The following is a 19,257-nucleotide window of genomic DNA, read 5'->3' as shown; positions in this document are numbered from 1 at the left end:
GGTTGAGGTTCAGTGGTGGGGTCATGGTCCAGGGGGAGGTAAGAGGATGTGTCAGAGAATTGGTGTTTGTCCTCCAGAAGATAAAGGAGCACCCCACCCTTACCAACAGGTTCAATGACAACATTAGGGTTGGACCTAAAAGAATGGAATTGTGTAAGTTCAGAGAGAGTTAGTGTGATTGAGGGGAACAGAGAAATTGAGACAGCTGATGTCACGCCAGCAGTCCTCAACAAAAAGATCGAGCGCGAGTTAGAGGCGAGGGGTCCAAGTGGAGAGAGAATTCTGAAGACCGGTACCACGGCCGAATGTGCGGAATTACGACTTGTAACCAAATAAACAGATGCAAAGGCAAAGGTGAACAGAAGAATCACTCATACTACATTATCTTATCAGGTTCAGATAACCTCACAATTACTTTATCTCATCAGAAACTGGATCATTTCCCCCCAAGAGCATGTTTTAATTAGCAAATTAAATCTGGTCCAGTTATTTGAGTGATTTCAGATTTAATACCTTCACAGACAACGGGCGGTGATTCGTGTGCATGATAATGCGATATTGTGGGCGAGCTGCTGCAATGCCATTTCCCTCACTCCCTCTGCAGTACACAGTCCTTCCTGCAGACCATCAAGAGCGGGCGGGGGGTTGGGGGGAAAGAATTATTCCATGTCGCCAAGCAGCATTATGCTGAGTCACCAGGTGAAGCAGTGCTCCCGTTGTGGAGTTCTGCAATGATATCAGTGGTCAGCAAATGCTAGCTGGCTCCCAGTTCCCAATGTCATCGAGGGGAAGTCTCCAGCGACTGAGCCTCAGGCTGTCGCAGATGATATCATTCCGGAGCGGAGCCACCCTCAGCAGGTGCGGTCCAACCGACGAAAGCAGCCTTTCGTTGCAATCGCCACACACCCTGGCTTGGTGGGATTATGCTGTGTGCGTGCAAAATGGTGTCGGTGAATGTTGGTCTACTTAAGTCCTGGGACATAACTATCCTTTTCAAATAATATTTCACTCAGAGATGGGAGATCAGAGAAACTTATGGGGCAGACACACTATTGTGGCAGAAGGAAGCAATTACTAAAATGCGGCAATGAACGCCTCTCCACCAGATCACTGCATGCCCTTCAGTTAACATTGAAATGTTAGCTACATTTTAATATGCACATCGACAAAAAATATTTATCTAAAAGGCAGAAAGGAAAGCCCCACGCAATTGTTTTTTTATGGAATGGTTTAGAGGAGTTGGGTACTCATATTCTCTTAATTTCCTAAAATATTCGTCATACCATTTAACTTGCTGTGATTTTATAAAGACTTGCAAACAATGGGTTAAATGCCAGATGGCTTGAATAAAATGAAAATATAACTGATGGGAAGTGTTAAGATTACTGGGCCATATTTTAAAACTTTGAAAAATGTAGAATCTTCTGATAAATGTAGGTGTAAATGATTCTGATAACTGTAGGTGGTGAATATTATTGATAATTGTAGGAGGTGCAAATTATGTCCACCCTGAATCAAAAAAAGTATTTCACCAAGTAAAATTTTTAATGACAAGTCAACAAATAAAACGATTATGAAAGTGCATAGAGATTTCTGCTGTAAACTATAACTGCAACATCAGGAAGTTACACAGTATGGCATTTTCACTGTTAGCTTCCAAGTTAAAACGATTTATCACTGCTGTGTGGGATTCTATTATGCTATTATTTACCAAACCACCTATGACCTGAATCTTCCTATTGGTGACAATGCTGCAGTCCTATCCTGGTAGGCAATGCAGTACACAGCACAGCACCTCCTGGGGATGTTGGAGTGGAGAAGACTGGGAGAAAGAGAGGACACATCCCTTTGTTACGACACTAACTGCTGTATTCTGGTAACTTTAAAGGTCCAGTATTTGAGTACGAGTTAGTGGATGGGTGAGTGGATGAATGGATAGGCGGATGAGGTGGGTGGTCGGGTCTGGTCGGTGGGGGTGTTGTTAGGTCATTTGTTGTATGTTTCATTTGACTAAGTTACATTAAAGTTGTTGCATTTTTATTACTGTAAGTTTATAACCTAAGATTTTAACTTGTAATTCAAACCTAAAGAGTTAAAGAGGAGAAATTCCAGAGTATGTTTTCAAATAAGTATTTTTATCAAGTTTACAGAGTTTGGTGTTAATGCACGAATAAGAACTGAGTTTTTAGACTTTTAATGGTGTTAGTCTTTTCAGAATATTTATGTCATACATAATGATAGCTCTGGAAATGCTGTATTACTGCAGAGTTGGAAATTGGCATCTTTCTAGGTTCTTAACAGAGATTGTCTTTTGGATTTTCAGTAGACCATCCTCTTGTTTGATAAAGGACGCATTTTAAAAAAAAATAAAATTAAATGTTTCCTGGTTTTTGTATTCTCTTGAATGAGTGAAGGAAATGTTTTGATTTAAATGCTGTTGAGGAGCTTGCATTGGCTATTAAGTTGTTTTAATATTGACTGTTTGAATTACTTACCACCAAAAATTATGCTGTTCAGCATTTTTTTGTTGTAATACTATGTTGAAATGCTATGAAAACTAGAAATATTGGTCTCGCAATTAATAATCCATCAATACACTTTATAAATAAGGTATAAAGTACCTTACTTCTAATGTTTCTACTTTACATCAGTGACAACACTTTAAAAGTACTTCACTTAGCTGTAAAGTGCTTTGAGACATTTGGTTACATGGGATTACATAGGACACAGCACAGAAACAGCAAGTGTTTTTGCTCCACTCAAGCCTTCTTCCCTCTTTTGTCATCTAAATCTACCATCACAACCAACTATTCTCTTTTCCCTCAAATGTTTGTCTAGCTTCCCTTTAGTTGCATCGATACTATTCACTCAACCACTTTCCTGTGGTAGCAAGATCCACATTTTACCATTCTTTGGGCAAAATGTTTTTTTCTGAATTGCCGATTGGATTTCTTGGTGACTATTCAATATCAATGACGTCTAGTTATGCTCTTCCCCTTAAGAAAAAACATTCTCTCTGCATCCAGGCTATCAAAACCTTCATAATTTTAAAGGCCTCGATTAGGTCCACCCCCTCCCAGGGTTCTTTTATCAAGAGAAAAGAGACCCAGCTAGTCAATCCTTTCTTGATATGTGTACACAAGCATTTCTGCTATTATTCCTTGCATATCTTCTCCACACCCTCTCCAGTGCCCCTATGATGTAGTGACCAGAAATGTACACTGTATTTAAGTGTCATAAGTGTGGCTGAACCAAGGTTCGACACAGGTTTAGCTAAGTTCACTTTTTAATTCTGTCATACTCAAAATAAAGCCAAATGCTTGGTTCACTTTTCTAACGGTCTTGCTGACCTGTGGTGCAACTTTTAGTGATTGGTGTATTTGTACTCCAAGATCCTTTTGTTCCTTGACCCCACTTAGGCTTGCACCTTCCAAATGATAAGTAACCTCTCTACTCTTCCTACCAAAATGTACTACCTCATCACACGTAACTATGTTGAACTTCATTTACCAATTATTTGCCCATTCTGAAAATTTATTAATGTCATCCTGGAATTTATCCTCCATATTGACCATCACCCTCAATTTGGTGTTCTCCACAAATTTCTGATTTTGAGGAGGCATGCAAAATCCAGCAGGCAGCCTGCCCACCTGTCCCTACCTCCACTGCAGTTAGACCAGCGATGGGGATGGCGTCAGGCAGCCCGACCATTAGTGGGCCAATTGAGGCCCTTGAGTGGCCCATAGTAAGATGCAGAGAGACAATTCATTATATCCTGTTAACATTACTTGGTCAGTTTCCTTTCTACCTCTGCTATCAGCTGAACACAAATGCAGCAGGGCTTTTTTGCACAAAGAGCTGATCTAAAAAGGTTCACTCATCATGGGCAGATTATTCCAGTTATGATTTTTTAAAAAAGTCACAGCACCCTAAGGTCAACTAGACAGACAACTGCGTACTGCAATATATTTTCTATTGCTGCATGGGAGAAAAGTTGGTGGATTGTAAAAAGCAATGCCCCCATGTGGTAAATCACGTTGTGGGGAAAAATATTCTAAACCTTTTTTTGGTTCCAGTTCTGTGTCTACTATTCCACATGCCCTTGTCCAATCAAGGGCAGAGTGACAAACTTGATGGCATGGCCAATACAACACCCTACACTATTCTGTCTTGACTTGCAACTTACCCACACAGCTCCAAATGGCATGCGATATTTGCTGTGTTTTGGCTTCAAAGTAGAACCGTTGCAACCTCAGATGCAGACCATTCTTCCGTGCTACTAGTCCAAATTATTTGGTTTTGGTAATTTTATAAATGTAATTGCTGTTGCATTAAAATCAACTTGTGGTGTAATACGTAGTTTTTTTTTAATTAAAGAGAGGATCTTGCAAGACAATGAAGAATATTATTTAACATTCTTGACTTTTGATTGTGCAGACAGTCCAGAAAGTAAATCTGTCATTTTCCTTCACGGTGGACCTAAAGCTGAAAAATAGAAACAAATTCGGCAAAGTATCAAGGTCTTGAGGTTCAAAAAGCTCAATAAAAACAAGAGAAAAGTAATAAGCTGCTACAAAGCTTCAGTTACAATAACTAAGGCACAAAATTGCATTCTATTCACTCTAAATTAGCTTGGGAAAAAGGGATTTGTGCTTTGTCACACCAAACCACTTATGATCACTGATCTCGTAGGAGGGTAAAGGATAGCTAGCCAGCAATAGAAAATCCCTCCCTCATTTATTGGCATTCAAATATAGCGCTCTAATATTGTGCAGTGAAAAACTTCAATTCATTGAGGTCTGTGACTGGACAGCACTGTTCAACCCAAATTGCTACACCAAGTGGTACTTTCATCTTCTACAATAGTATCCTAGGCACCTTGCATTAAGGCTAGCGAGTAAATAGTTAACATTATGACTTTCAGAATATATCATACATGCAACCTTTCACTTAAAACAATTAGATCAGACAATGGGGATGCATTTAAGTTATCAGATACCAGCCCAGATTTTCTCTCAAATTCCTTCAATGAAAGACAGCTTCTGACACCAAGTAACTTACTAATAATTTGGATTCATTTTTCAGTGGGTTTTTAGTGCCAACATGTAACTGTTTGTTAAAATATGAGCCCATCAGCAGCATTAGTGGGTATTCAATGATGCAAGTTGTTGCGAATATCTAGTTCATGGTTCATGGTAATATTTTAGAGGTAATTTTTTGTTCTGGGAAGATTAAAGTTGTAAAGGTAAGGTAATTAAAATGCTGGGTTTGAGAGTTTGCAAGAACAGAACATAAAAAAATGGCAGTTCAAAAGGTTATTCACATATTTTAGTTTTATTTGTTCATGGGATATGGGCGTTGCTAGCTAGGCCAGCATTTATTGCCCATCCCTTGTTGCCCTTGTTTAGAGGGCATTTAAGAGTCAACCACGTTGCTGTGGGTCTGGAGTCACATGTAGACCAGACCAGGTAAGGACAGCAGATTTCCTTCCCTAAAGGACATTAGTGAACCAGATAGGTTTTCACAACAATCGGCAATGGTTTTATGGTCATCATCAGACTTTTAATTCCAGATTTTTATTGAATTTAAATTCCAGAATCTGCCATGGTGGGATTCAAACCCAAGTCCCCAGTACCCAGGGTCTTTGGATACCAGTCGAGTGACAATACCACCACCTCCCCTTAAATGTTTAAGGGGAAGGGAGGTTATGTTTAATAAAGTCAGGATAGAAGAGATAAAGCTATAAAACAGGAGGGCTTACTTAGCTGGGGAGTTGGAGACAAGGGCCGGAATTTTCCAGCCCCCCGCTCCGTGGCGGGTTCCCCCATGGCGGGACCAGTGAGCCACTGAAATCTCCGTTTACAACAGCTGGACCAGAAGGTTCCGCCGGCGTGAGGGGCTGAAAAATTCCGGCCAAGGTGTCTGTAATCTTTACAACAAGGGCAGTCCAGAGAGATGTTTTTGTTTTGGGAGTTAAAGCTAAATTGGTTTAGAAGCGTTTAGCGAACCTGAAATGTTGTAAAACCTTTTTACTTTATCAGGTCAAAGAAGAAATTGTAAATGAATTTAAAGGTTAGTTTGAGGATAGCCCAGAGCATGCTACATTGTCATGGAAATAGGTGGAGCTTAGGGGGTCCTCTGGTTTCAATTTATCTGGGGGGTTTGCTGAGATAGTTAATTGCAGTTTGGACCAAATGAGATTTGCAACTCACTGAGAGAAGATAACTAATGTGAATGACAGTTAGACAGACCTGCAATGTATGCAGGGTAAAGAACTAACATAATCATTGACTGTAGGGAAAGTGGGTGAGGCTTAATCTCAGTTTGAATTTTATGATGGAACAGAAACTGAAGGATTGCCTAGTTTGAAATTAGTGAAGAATCTGCAGTGGCCCTCCACAGCGTCTTGTGCTAGAGAAAGTAACAAGCAGATTAGATTGGAAGTATTGGAAAGTAACCAGAACAAGGACTGAGGCACCCACAGTCAAGAGATGGTAAATGAAAGTTTTACCTCTGAAAATAGCTGGAGCTGAGGAGAATTCTCCATAAGACTGTTGTATACTTATGGGTGGTTATGACAGAAGTAAATAACTTCAAGATATCATAAAGCATAAAATAATTCTTGGGGGAAATAAATAGTAAACCTAAGGGCTCAGCATATAAACCAGGTATAAGCTATAGTGTTAACTTAATCATATTTCTTATGTTTAATTTGTTCTATATACAATACAGTTTGTGTTCTGTTAAAAAATGTGTAATCTTGTGGTGTAGTTCTATTGATTAAAACAAGGCGTTTGGATTTCTCTTTAAATGTTAATGGTCCCTAATGGGGTTGTAACAAATTTCATGTCAAGTTTGAGTTTATTTTTGATTAAAATTAAATTGTGAAATTATTCAATGGCTCTATGGAGTCCTGCCAAAGCTCCAGTGAGTGTCTGGCACAACTCACCAGGAATAGCTGAGGATTCCATACACAGGGTTGCCACCAACTCGAAAGGCTCCTGGTCAACTTTGCTGGTGAGAGAACCTCCTCCAACTTCTTATAAAGCCAATGATGCAAAGGTGGTGGTGGTGGTTGGGGTGGGGGGGGGGGGGGGAGAAAGAGAGGAGGTGATGGTGTTGGTGGTGGTGGTGGAAGGAATAGGTTTTGGAACTCAATCGACAGAGTCCTGCCTCTCCAGCTCTGAAGAATAAAATGAGGTGCACTGGACTCCAGATGGGAAAAAGTAGGCTGTATACAGGAGAATCCAACTAAGGATCACAAAGAACAGATATTTTTAAAAATAACATTGAACTTGGTCCTTTACATACAAGGCCAAAATGGAGCTCTTTGTGGCCTCAAAAATGGCAAGTTAAGGTTGGACAATGCCAAAGTTGCATCCACAGAGGCTTGGTAATCCCATGCAGAGGATATGCTATTGTGTTGATCCTAGTAAATGTTAGCATGGAAGGCCATGATCACAATGTAACCACCGGGATCGCAGCCCACTAATTTTCAGAACCAAAATAGCTTATAAAATGGTAGCTGCTGGGAGATCATGGGAAAACATATCACAAATTGAACAAGAGAATGAGCCCACTACACCAAATTTCCACATTCAGAACATCGGGAACTGGGTAAAGTCATGGGCCTAAATTTTGCAGTCAGTGGCAAAGTGGCCATGCTTCCCACTAATCGTGAAAAAAGCTGCTCACCAGGATGTAGCAATCTCTGGAATATGGATTTCACCTTTCCCAACATTAATTTGAATCTGGTGCCAAGTCAAAGTGATCTTGAGGCATCCAGCAACAGTGATGTCATCAAGCAAACCATCACACTGAAGAATTTTCACATATAGCAAACCAACATGTAAAAACACTTTTTAATCATTTTACAGAAAGCAAAATAAGGATTTGGATATACACATGGAACTAAGGTAGAAACTGAAATATCAAATCAACTTGAGGAAAAAAACTGAAAACTACAGTTTTTTTGAATTGTAGTGGAGAAATTTGACATTCTACAAATAGAAAATTAGTTTTGCAGGGTCTGAGAGGTTGGTCAGCAGTAAGATCTGATTGAAAAAATAATGCCTTGTTGAAAGAGGTGCAAAGGTTTTTACAGTGAGACTAATAGAACTGACAGCAACTTCTGGATTTCCATGTTTAACTGGATTTGCAAACACCATAAGTTGCTGTCAGTTTCTCAGAACAATGATGACGAATGCTGAAAGTTTTACCATCATTATAAATCCAAAATCCAGGCTATTGAATGTTACAGCAGAGAGATAGGTCATTTACATTTTCAGTAGTGTTTTTCTCCACATGAGCCACCCAAACTAAACCAAATTTCCTGCTTGCTCCCCTATAGATTTTAATATTCTCTTTCAAAAACTAATTTCTTTTTCAGATAATTTACAATCTATAATGTAGCAGAGAATGTCACGTTATAACCACCCACTAAGTAAATAGTTTCAAACCTCCCCTTAATTCTTTTTAAATATTCTTAAATTTACAAACATACGAATTTTGAGCATGAGTAGCTTCTCATGATTATTTATTTAACCAATGCAAACAATCCATTGCTCATCATACCTCTTCATCATTTGAAGACCTTGATTAGATCACTCCTTAATCTTTATGGTTCTTGTGGGGGGAAAAAAAGTCTTAATTTCCCAAGTCTTTTTTCGTAACTGTAATCCCAGACTCCTGGCAATATCCTGGTCACTTTGCACCATATCTATTCCGTTGCTTTCATATATTGGCTTCAATGTGGTGCCAAAATCTTTACATAATTATCTCAAAATGGCCAAACTAAAATATTGCATAAGTTCAACATACTTCATTGTTTTGATATTTCGCACTTTTAAAAACAAACCCAAGGATTTCATTTGCCTAGAGCAAAATGCTCCAGGTGCTGGAAACCTGAAATAAAGGCATAAAATGCTGGAAAAACACAGCAGGTCTGGGAGCATCTGAAACATTGGCCAGGAATTTTGTGAGACCCAGTGGGAAAGGGAAGGCAGAACGGGAGCTAGGTGGTGACGTTGCTCCCACTCCAACTCCTGTTCCCATAGAGATCATGGGTGGTCAATTAATTGCCAGCAGGTGGGATACCCAGCCACTCAGCGACAAAGGCAGGCATTGAAGTGGCAGTCACGTTGTCACTGAATGCAAAAGGAAATACTGGCGTGTGTTCAAAGAGCACTTGGGCCCTGATTCAAACGTCCCTTGTTTCAGCACTCATCCCTGTAAAAAGCCTCTGCACAGTCACCACTGACACACCCCCTGCCCTTGACATCCTTGGAGGGGTCATGCCCCCATCCCCAAGTCTTTGAAGTGGTCACGCCTCCCCCTTCACTGGATCCACTGGAGACATGTTTGTCAGCACGAGAGAAGGTAGGTCCCAGGTGATGTCATGATCTAGTGACGGCTCCCTGCATGTTCTCCAAGCTACTCGAGCAATGTGGGAGGTCCTCTCCCCCAGGGACAAAAGGAGGAGACCTCCCCACTTAACCAAGCAAGCCTGGGCGGCGGTCAGGGAGGAGGTCAGCAGCTGTGAAGTTGTCCAGAGAACCTGGATGCAGTGCTGCAAACACATCAACAACCTTCCCCACTCAAGGTTGAATACCACACATTGGATCCCTAAGGGGTCAGCAACTAGTTAAGTGTGAGGGTGTGGATGGTGAAGAAGGAAACTCCACCACATTGGCGGAAAAGGGTTAAGGCTGCAGCATTCCCTTGGAAAGGAATAGTTTCAGCTGTCATGGGCATAAGACTGGCACTGCCAAACCTTGCAAGCTAGTTCCAGGGTGGCCCACAGCCACATTGTTCAAAGGGAGTGCAGCTAGTATGCAAAAAGGTGTCATATCTGCTCTAGTGGGGCAACTGACATTGCTCTTCCGTGTTCCTGCAGGAGAGGACCAAGAATACTGGGAAAAGGCTTGGACCATTGATGGGGGGGTCCCCAATTATTGAAATTCTGATGCCCTTGGAGGAAGAGGCTTCACAGCCAGCGGGCCATCATGGTAGTGGCTCCATCATAGATGGTGAGGTGAGAGTTTAGTTGCAAGAAGATGAGTAGTCTTATGACTGGACACGAGGGAAGCCTCAGGTGAATAAATACAAATTGCAAAACTGTTGTGATAGCGTGGCCAAGTTTCCCTTGTGGATTTGCTCCACCTGGCACCTATCACACCACAAAAGACTTCATGGGTGTTCAGATAGTTAATGCTTCTCTGCTTGTGTGAGATAATTTATGTAATAAAAGTCTTATTTGGTCTCTGTCAGTTTCCATCCATAGCTTCTGCATCATTGAAGTTGGCAGCTCAAGCAAATAAGGCCATAGAAAAAGCCTGGAATTAGAGTTAAGCCAGCTGCCAGAGTCTTTTATTGCTTTGTTCATCTGATAAGGAGTTTCCATTTTTCCCTAACATATTAAATAATCAAGAACCACTATGTAATGATCTAAGCAATCATTTGTTGATCTCAATAGAAAATCTTCATTCCAAACGCATTTAGGGTTCATTTTTGTTCTTTAAGCTTTTTATTTAAAAAGAAAGTTAGCATATTTTAAAAAACTGGAAGTTTCTGCTTATGATAAAGTGTAATTTAAGCAGACAGTGAGTAAATGTAATCTACTCTTTTATCAAAGCTGTATTTTTTTTTTAGATAGATGCAACTACTGTGCATACTGTTAGGGTGTGGAGGGAAATAGATCTTCCCCAAATTTCTTTGATACATGTTGTGTCACAAGATAATTAGAGGTGTGTGGGGGAATCCGGGAAAATCCCTCCTTTGAATTTTCTTGCTAATTAATAAGGGTTAACTAAAATACTAAGACCGACTGATTATAAATTAGAGTTTCACTAGCTGTGATATATGTGCTTATATGGAACTGCACTTTTAACTCTGCTTGTGATATGCCCTAGTTAGGAACACTGAGAAGTGACAAGGTGGGATACTATGGCTTTGGTTTTCATCAGTTAAATGTTTTGACTGCAAATCTTTCAAAAGGAAAGTGGTGGGCAGTGCATGTGCATGTAAGAGAATCAAAAGATAACACCTTGATAGAATTGCAGAGGCCTGATAGACATTAGAGGAAACAACACTGCCTTGAATCCTACATAAGACAGCTGTATACCAAGACCATCATGCTTTCCTTGCTTTGACCAGGCACTAGCATTGAAACGTCAATGTAGTAATAATGACTTCGAAGTGTAAAACTTTAGATTCAGGGGTTTTGGGAGATTGACCAAGCCTGGGCGGGCAAAGAGCGTGTTGCATCTTTGTAATTGGATGGGTTAAGCAAGGTGTAAGTCCACAATTGGGCTAACTATTCTCCATAGGATTTACTGTGTAATGAAAGTATAAGGGATTCCACAAGTGCAGAGATTGTAGAGGCATTTGGCCAGTGGCCCGGGACTATCTAGCAAACGTAGCCAAGGGACAGGCTAACTGAAATGTTTCACATGTCATGCCAACCGGATGAAGGTGCGTGGGACACTGCCCAGTGGAGGATCATGTTCTTCTACCCAGGGCAGAGATATAACTCATGATTGTGCCTTGTAAACTACTGCTCAGAAAATAACGTATTAAGTCTTGCTCATACTGAATGAAATATATAACCACTGCCGTCAATGAGGGTCAAGTCAAATCTTTTGTAACTTAGGAGTGAAGGGATTAATTAGCTAGAAATTGAAAATGCAATATGAGAAAGTCGATATCTCTGACTTCAATTCAAGAATTTTCCTAATGACTGCCTCAACTATTTATATTTTGCTTATGCCTTTGATGTAGGCCCAAATTACACAGTACCTCTCCACAAACGTAAACACTGTTGTAAAAGTCAGACTCAGCATGTGGTAGTTGCTGTAACCTGACTCGCTGGTTTCCGATTTACAGATTCCTCTGCCCCCACACCCTTAACCAAGTCCAAGTCCATGAAGAATTGGATGGTGGGCACTGTTAAGCCATTTCTCAACTCGGTCGGGGCATACTTGGAAGTTTGTCCTGAAGTGCAACACAAACCCCAAATCCAGAAGCCAATACTAAAAATACAAAACATGCCATTCCTGTCTTAGGAATGGTAGCTTCTGAAAGTAACATGTAAGATGTTGCTATTTACCTAAATAGAAACTTGATAATGTCAATCAGGCATTCATAACTCTGAAGTATCAGATTACTGATTAGTATTAAATTAACTTTCATATGCTTAAACTAAAAGGAACAAGTACATATCCCTTGGCATAGATAACACTGTTTAATTTGGCATCAGATCGAAGGCAGTTCCATTCCAACTCTCAAGTGTGTTTCTCTTGAAATTTGCTTTCATAAAAGGTTGGACCTCTTATAGATAGTAATTCTACTCTTAAACTAATGCAGAGTTTAATGCTCTGAGAGTTTTTGGTGTACCAGCATCAAGTACCCCTCTGGATCAGTTATAGACAAATGGGGCTGAATTTTCATATAAAACCGGAAAACAGGTTTGTTTTCAAGCATAAATCCACCTCCAGAAGGAAAATGATTAAAGTTAAGATTTTCACGTGGGTGAGCCCTTAAATGGCATGGAGACGTTTCCTTTGGGCCTCTCAAAGATAGAGAGAAAAATCATAGCCTTCCAGCTTCAGAGAAGCACCCAGCTACATTACAAGATAAGTAGCTGAGAGGGTGCCTCAACATGAAGGTGTTTTCTCAACCACTTTTTAAAAACTTTAATTAAAAAACAGAAAAAGCAGCCAGGTCACCACTGGGTGGGGACCACGGGGTAGGCTTTGGTCATAACCTCACCCAGCCAGACAGGGAGGGCCTAGAGGGATGCATTGGTGGTCATCGTCTGAGATTCTATAGACTCTGGAACAGTTCCTACACATTGGAGGGTAGCTAACGTAACCCCACTATTTAAAAAGGGAGGTAGAGAGAAAACAGAGAATTATAGACCAGTCAGCCTGATGTCGGTAGTGGGGAAAATTCTAGAGTCCATTATAAAAGATTTAATAGCTGAGCACTTGGTAAACAGTGGCAGAATCGGACAGAGTCAGTATGGATTTACGAAAGGGAAATCATGCTTGACAAATCTACTGGAGTTTTTCAACAATGTAACTAGTAGAGTTGATGAGGGGGAGCCAGTGGATGTGGTTTATTTGGACTTTCAGAAGGCTTTTGACAAAGTCCCACATAAGAGACTGGCGTGTAAAATTAAAGCGCATGGGATTGAGGGTAGTGTATTGGGATGGATAGAAAACTGGTTGGCAGACAGGAAACAGAGTAGGAATAAACCGGTCTTTTTCCCGAATGGCAGGTAGTGACTAGTGCCGCAGGGATCAGTGCTATGACCCCAGCTATTCACAATATATATTAATGATTTAGGTGAGGGAATTAAATGTAATATCTCCAAATTTGCAGATGACACAAAGCTGGGTGGGAGGGTGAGCTGTGAGGAGGATGCAGAGATGCTTCAGTGTGATTTGGACAAGCTGAGTGAGTGGGCAAATGCATAGCAGATGCAGTATAATGTGGATAAATGTGAGGTTATCCACTTTGGTAGCAAAAACAGGAAGGCAGATTATTATCTGAATGGCTATAAATTGAGAGAGGGGAATGTGCATCGAGACCTGGGTGTCCTTGTACATCAGTCACTGAAGGTAAGCATGCAGGTGCAGCAGGCGGTAAAGGCGGCTAATGGTGTGTTGGCCTACATAGCCAGAGGGTTCGAGTACAGGAACAGGGACGTCTTGCTGCAATTGTGCAGGGCCTTGGTGAGACCCACACCTGGAATATTGTATGCAGTTTTGGTCTCTTCATCTGAGGAAGGATGTTCTTGCTATAGAGGGAGTGCAGCGAAGGTTTACCAGACTGATTCCTGGGATGGCGGGACTGACATATGAGGAGAGATTGAGTCGGTTAGGATTATATTTGTTGGAGTTCGGAAGAATGAGGGGGGATCCCATAGAAACCTATAAAATTCCAACAGGACTAGACAGGGTAGATGCAGGAAGGATGTTCCCGATTGTGGGGGAGTCCAGAGCCAGGGGTCACAGTCTGAGTATTTGGGGTAGACCATTTAGGACTGAGATGAGGAGAAATTTCTTGACCCAAAGAGTGGTGAGCCTGTGGAATTCACTACCACAAAGTAGCTGAGGCCAAAACATTGTATGTTTTCAAGAAGGAGTTAGATATAGCTCTTGGGGTGAAAGGAATCAAAGGATATGGGAAGAAAGCAGGAGCAGGCTATTGAGTTGGATGATCAGCCATGATCATAATGAATGGTGGAGCAGGCTCAAAGGGCTGAATGGCCTACTCCTGCTCCTATTTTCTAAGTATGTTTCTATGTAGGGCAGTTGATGTGCTTCTCCGCCCCTCCCCAACCCCCAATCACATTGGGAAACCGGAGGCAGAGTGAAAAATTGCAGGTGGTCTCCTAAACCTACCTTTAACAAGGTTCCTAATGAGTCTAATTGCCTGCCATAACTGGGCAGGTTGGGGTGGGGGTGGTGGTGAGTGGCTTTCCTGGGCCCAAACCCATCTCCCCCAAAATGGTCAGTGCCTGGAATGGTCTCCTGATATTGACACATTGCCACTGGTCTTTTTGGGCCCCATCCTACCCTGCCTCTGTTTTCACTTCAGGGGCAGGGGTTTGAAAATCTAGCCCATACTGTATACAATCTACAAAATAAAGTGTAAAACAACATATTTATTGTTTTAAAGCATGAACCGAAAGGGGACAGTTACCCAAAATGCGAGATTCAGAATTTCAGTTTAATATGGGATTGCTGTGGTTACACTGCACAATCACTGAATTCATGCAACTCTTACCAGCCTGTTTTGCTTGACTGCGGATTGGAGGAATGTGACCACCTCTTCATTGCCATCAGCCAAAGCCTGGAGGCAAAGGCAGAAACATTCATACAACTTAGCTTCAACCAACTGAAAGATATGATTCATATCAAGAAAGTACCAAAAGCTTTTGTAAACACCTTATAATAAGCAATTCAGCTAAGAATGTCGAAGTACCACGTGTCTCTCACTTGGGAGGAATATCACCCGTAGGAATTTTAATGTACCTTTCCTGAGTTTCTCTCTAATACAATTCAAAGTGTTTGCTTACAACTTCCAAAGGATTTTGTCCATCGTAGCTGCATTGGTCCAAGTCCAGCCCTGCAAGGTGCCAAGCCTTTAGTCCTTCCACGTCACCATTTGCAGCCAGGCTGTGTACAACAAACAATGTTTGATGTTTTTTTTCCGCACAAATAGAGTGACAGAAGTAGTAAATCTAGAAAGATATGTTGGGCTCATTTTGTTTTAAAGACAACATGTTTGCAAGTATTCTGTAAAGCTACCAGTGTCATCATTTGTCAACTCATAACCTATCAACCTTACAGCACTGATCCATATTAAAGGTTTATCATAACTAGGGGGACCAAAAGGATTATTTAATTTTTTGAAGATTTATTTAAAATTCATAATTTCATTTTTAAAAAAGGAATGACCCTGTCCAATTAAAGAAAAACAAACACTTAACATTTTACCTCAAGATTCCCTTCTCCTTTATTTCCCATTTCAAATCAATATTCATCCAGGCTGGAGATTGTTTTTTTATCATGCACATTTTCCCTGCTAGTCTGGCCCCATAGCTCTCTGTCAATGCCACACTAAGCAGTCTGCAGTGACTCAATCTCTAGCTTTCACCCAACCACTTGCTGGTCCAAACATGGACAAAAGAGCTGAACTCAGGTGAGGTGTGCATGACTGTTCTTGACATTAAGGCATTCTTTGAACAAATGTGGCATCAAGGAGCTCTAGCAAAACTGAAGTCAACAAGAATCAGGAGGAAAACACTCCACTGGATGGAGTCATCTCCAGCCCAAAGGAAGATGGTTGTGGTTGTCTGAAAGTCAATCACTTCAGTCCCAGGGCTTCACTGCACGAGTTCCTCTGGGCATTGTACTGGGCCCAATCATCTTCAGCTACTTCATCAATTACCTTCCTTCCAGCATAAGGTCAAAAGTGGGTATATTCGCTGATGATTTCACAATCTTCAGTACCATTCGCAACTCATCAGATACTTAAGTAGCCTGTGTCTGTATGCAGCAAGACTTGAATAACATTCAGGCTTGGGCTGATGAATGGCAACAAAAATTCATGCCACACAATCACCACCGCCAACAAGAGAGAATCTAACCCCTCTCCTGTGGGCATTCAATGGCATTATCATCACTGAATTCTCCACGATCAACATTCTGGGGTTATCATTGACCAGAAATTTAACAGGACGATCCAGATAAATACTGTGGCTCAAAAGCAGGTCAGAGGCTGGGAATTCTCCAGAGAGTAACTCATCTCCTGTCTCCCTAAAGTTTCCACCATCCACAAGGCACAAGTCAGGAGTGTGATTGAATTCTCTCCAATTGCCTGGATGAGTGTGGCCCTACCAATGCTGAAGAAGCTCAATACCATCCAGGACAAAGCAACCCACTTATTGTCACACTATCCATCAGCTTAAACATTCAGTCCCTCCACCATCAACACACTAGCTGCGGTGTGTACCATATATAAGATGTATTGCAGCAACTTGCCAAGCCTCTTTCGACAGCACCTTCCAAACCTGGGAACTCCAACATGAGAAGGATAAGGGCAGCAGAAAAATGGGAACACCAGCCACCTCCTGCGGTTCTCCTGCAAGCCACACATAGCCCTGACTTGGAACTATATCGCCTTCACTGATGCTGGATCAAAATCCTGGAACTCCATTCCTAAGAGCATTGTGGATATATCTGCACCAGCAGCAGTTCAAGAAGGTGGCTCACTACAACTTTCTCAAGGGTAATTAGAAATGAATAACAAATACTGATCTTGCCAGTGACGCCTGCATCCCATGAAAAAAAGGAGTATTTTTTCAATACGGGGGAGATTTTAGTGGTTAAGTTTAAAATTGACTTGATATGAATGTCAGAGTAAAAGATATCAGAATTGTTTTATCATTTGATAGAATACATATGATAGATATAACAGATAATGCTCTGCACATTGAAGCAATGTTCTCTTTGTGATGATTCAATTACATTTTAGTTATCACAAAAGACATCAATCTGTGATATTTAAAAATAAACTTCAATATCATTAAGATAATTCATTAGAAGGCAGTTAAAACAAACAATCTGATAGGAAAAGATGAAATCAGAGTGTAGCCAATAACTCTGGAAAAAAAAAGATATAGATGTGTCACAAAGCACAAAAAAGATCCAATACTAGCAAAACTATGGTAACAGTTGTCACGGCTACCGTTCTGGAGCATAATAATCGTATCAGGATCAGCTAGAAGTGCAAGTGAGTTCCCAGCTGTTCCTGTTTATTTATTTTTTGGCCATCCTTTCAAAGCCTTTCCATTCAGATGACTACAACGGGATACGATTAAAGTTCAGTTCATTTCAGATTTGGTGCATAGTGTCCTGAGGCCAGTTGCAGCAGTTTTTCACCTCAGTTCCAGGTAGAATTCCTGGTGGTCAGAGAATTTGCTCAAATGATGCAGATGATAGAGACTGGGAAACTGGCTGGGATCAGAGAGCACCTTTCTGGCAAGAGAAAGTCCAACGTTTGACATGTCCCGATCTTATTTTTAATTCAGCTAATCCTCAATATTTCTCAAACTAAGTCAAAGTACCCACTCCAGGCCCTGCCGATTAAAGCTAGTTCGGGCAGCGAGTAACTGCACTGCATTGGCCAGAAAGCTTTGAAATTCCATCCATTATAGATGATCCAGGAATAGGCAGGGCGGGGGGAGGGGGTGTGGTCCAGCTCAGGCCGGCAGCAGGTCAAGATATTTTTCTGGAGCCAGCAGGGACATTCTTGTTCCTCCTGATCTCTCAAAAGTATTTCCTTAGTGGCCACCAGCGTTGCCTTCAGAAAATGCTGGTTACACTGCTGTCACCACTTGACACAGATTGGCAGGAGGTACTTCAGTGCCATGAAATGGAACTAACTAACAAAAGGCTCCCTCTTTACAAACAGCATAAAACCCATCACACATCTGCCTTTCTTCAGTTCCGAAGAGTCATATTGGACTTGAAACGTTAACGCTGTTTCTCTCTCCACAGATGCTGCCAGACCTGCTGAGTTTTTCTAGCACCTTTGGTTTTTATTTCAGATTTCCAGCATCCACAGGATTTGGCTTTTATGATAACAAAATTGCCTCCTTTTTAATGGGGCACAAGTTGTATAAAACTTAAAAACAAAGAAAACGTATAACTTAAATAATATTATTCACACTAACTGTTACAATCTCCAGTCTGTATAGTACCCACTGGTCACTGAAGGCCTCAAGTGTACCTGTGGACATTGCGTGCAGTGAATAATGTTGTAAATCAAGCTCCTTTAGGCACATGACATATGAGAAATTTTACCTGCACAAGTCAGTTCCCACATCTACAATCTCATTGTTTGAGAAATGGGCGCCAGTCTGCCGTAATAACTTGATGATCTCAATGCGCCTGCAAAAGGGAAACAGAGTCACTGTGGCAATTGAGAAGCAAAACAAAAGTATAGCAGAACTGATGCTTTATTAACCTGAAACATCAGAAACCCTGGGGGTAGGAAGTTCTCATTCAGTAAGGTCTGTCAGCATAAGATTAAAAATCTACTGTATTTACCTCTCCTTTCACCAGAGAATTGTATCTGGAACCTTTGGTGTATAGATTTTAAATTGTTGCCTCCATTTTATGGGCCTAAAACTGGTATTGGATAACCAGGCTAGAAGTGCAGAAATTCATGCCTGATCTGCTTGGGAGTTTGGGCTGTTGCTAAATTGGTCAGGACCCTTTTTTGTTTTAGACACCCAGGCCACCACCTGAGCACCTCCTGTATTCATTTCAGTTCTGAACTTCGAAACTTATTTGCCCTGTCAGTGCTTGTGATAGACAAGCTCCAGCTAATATTTCTGGGTCTTGAGCTGCCCAACAAGTGGTCCTTAAAGGGACTGCTGGTGGCTGCTTAAAACAAGCCATAAAACTACTTTTGTATTGTTACAATTATGAGGTGTGTACGATTGATGTGTTTTGGGACCGTGTCTTTAAGTTAAGGTAAAATGAAGGGGGTTATGAGAACTGTTCTGGGGTCTGCCTCACAGCAAGCCTGGGCGGTTTGACTGTAAGAGATTAAAGGGGGCCCAGATTGTTTTACTGGGAAGGTGGTGCAAGGTGTTAACAATGGCAGCAGCCTGTGTGCTAGTGGCTAGACTGAGTCTCCAAAGACACATAAAAGTGTTGAGAATGTCAAGTTGTAAAC

The 19,257-nt window shown here is 41.2% G+C and overlaps 1 protein-coding gene across 1 annotated transcript in view; it reads right to left on the bottom strand.

The window, feature by feature from the left end:
• Window positions 1-4,348: 4,348 nt before the first annotated feature.
• Window positions 4,349-19,257, bottom strand: part of LOC144693089 (60 kDa lysophospholipase-like) — a 126,191-nt gene continuing 111,282 nt past the window's right edge. The window contains 4 exon segments of the mRNA XM_078562473.1: window positions 4,349-4,485; window positions 14,794-14,859; window positions 15,086-15,185; window positions 18,378-18,464. Coding sequence (XP_078418599.1) covers window positions 4,480-4,485; window positions 14,794-14,859; window positions 15,086-15,185; window positions 18,378-18,464 — 259 coding nt within the window. The 3' untranslated portion in view covers window positions 4,349-4,479.

Source organism: Cetorhinus maximus, chromosome 18 (genome assembly GCF_964194155.1).
Source record: "Cetorhinus maximus chromosome 18, sCetMax3.hap1.1, whole genome shotgun sequence".
NCBI classification, from domain to species: Eukaryota; Metazoa; Chordata; class Chondrichthyes; order Lamniformes; family Cetorhinidae; genus Cetorhinus; species Cetorhinus maximus.
The sequence above is the reverse complement of the archived record's forward strand: the minus strand, read 5'-3'. Positions and strand labels throughout refer to the sequence as shown.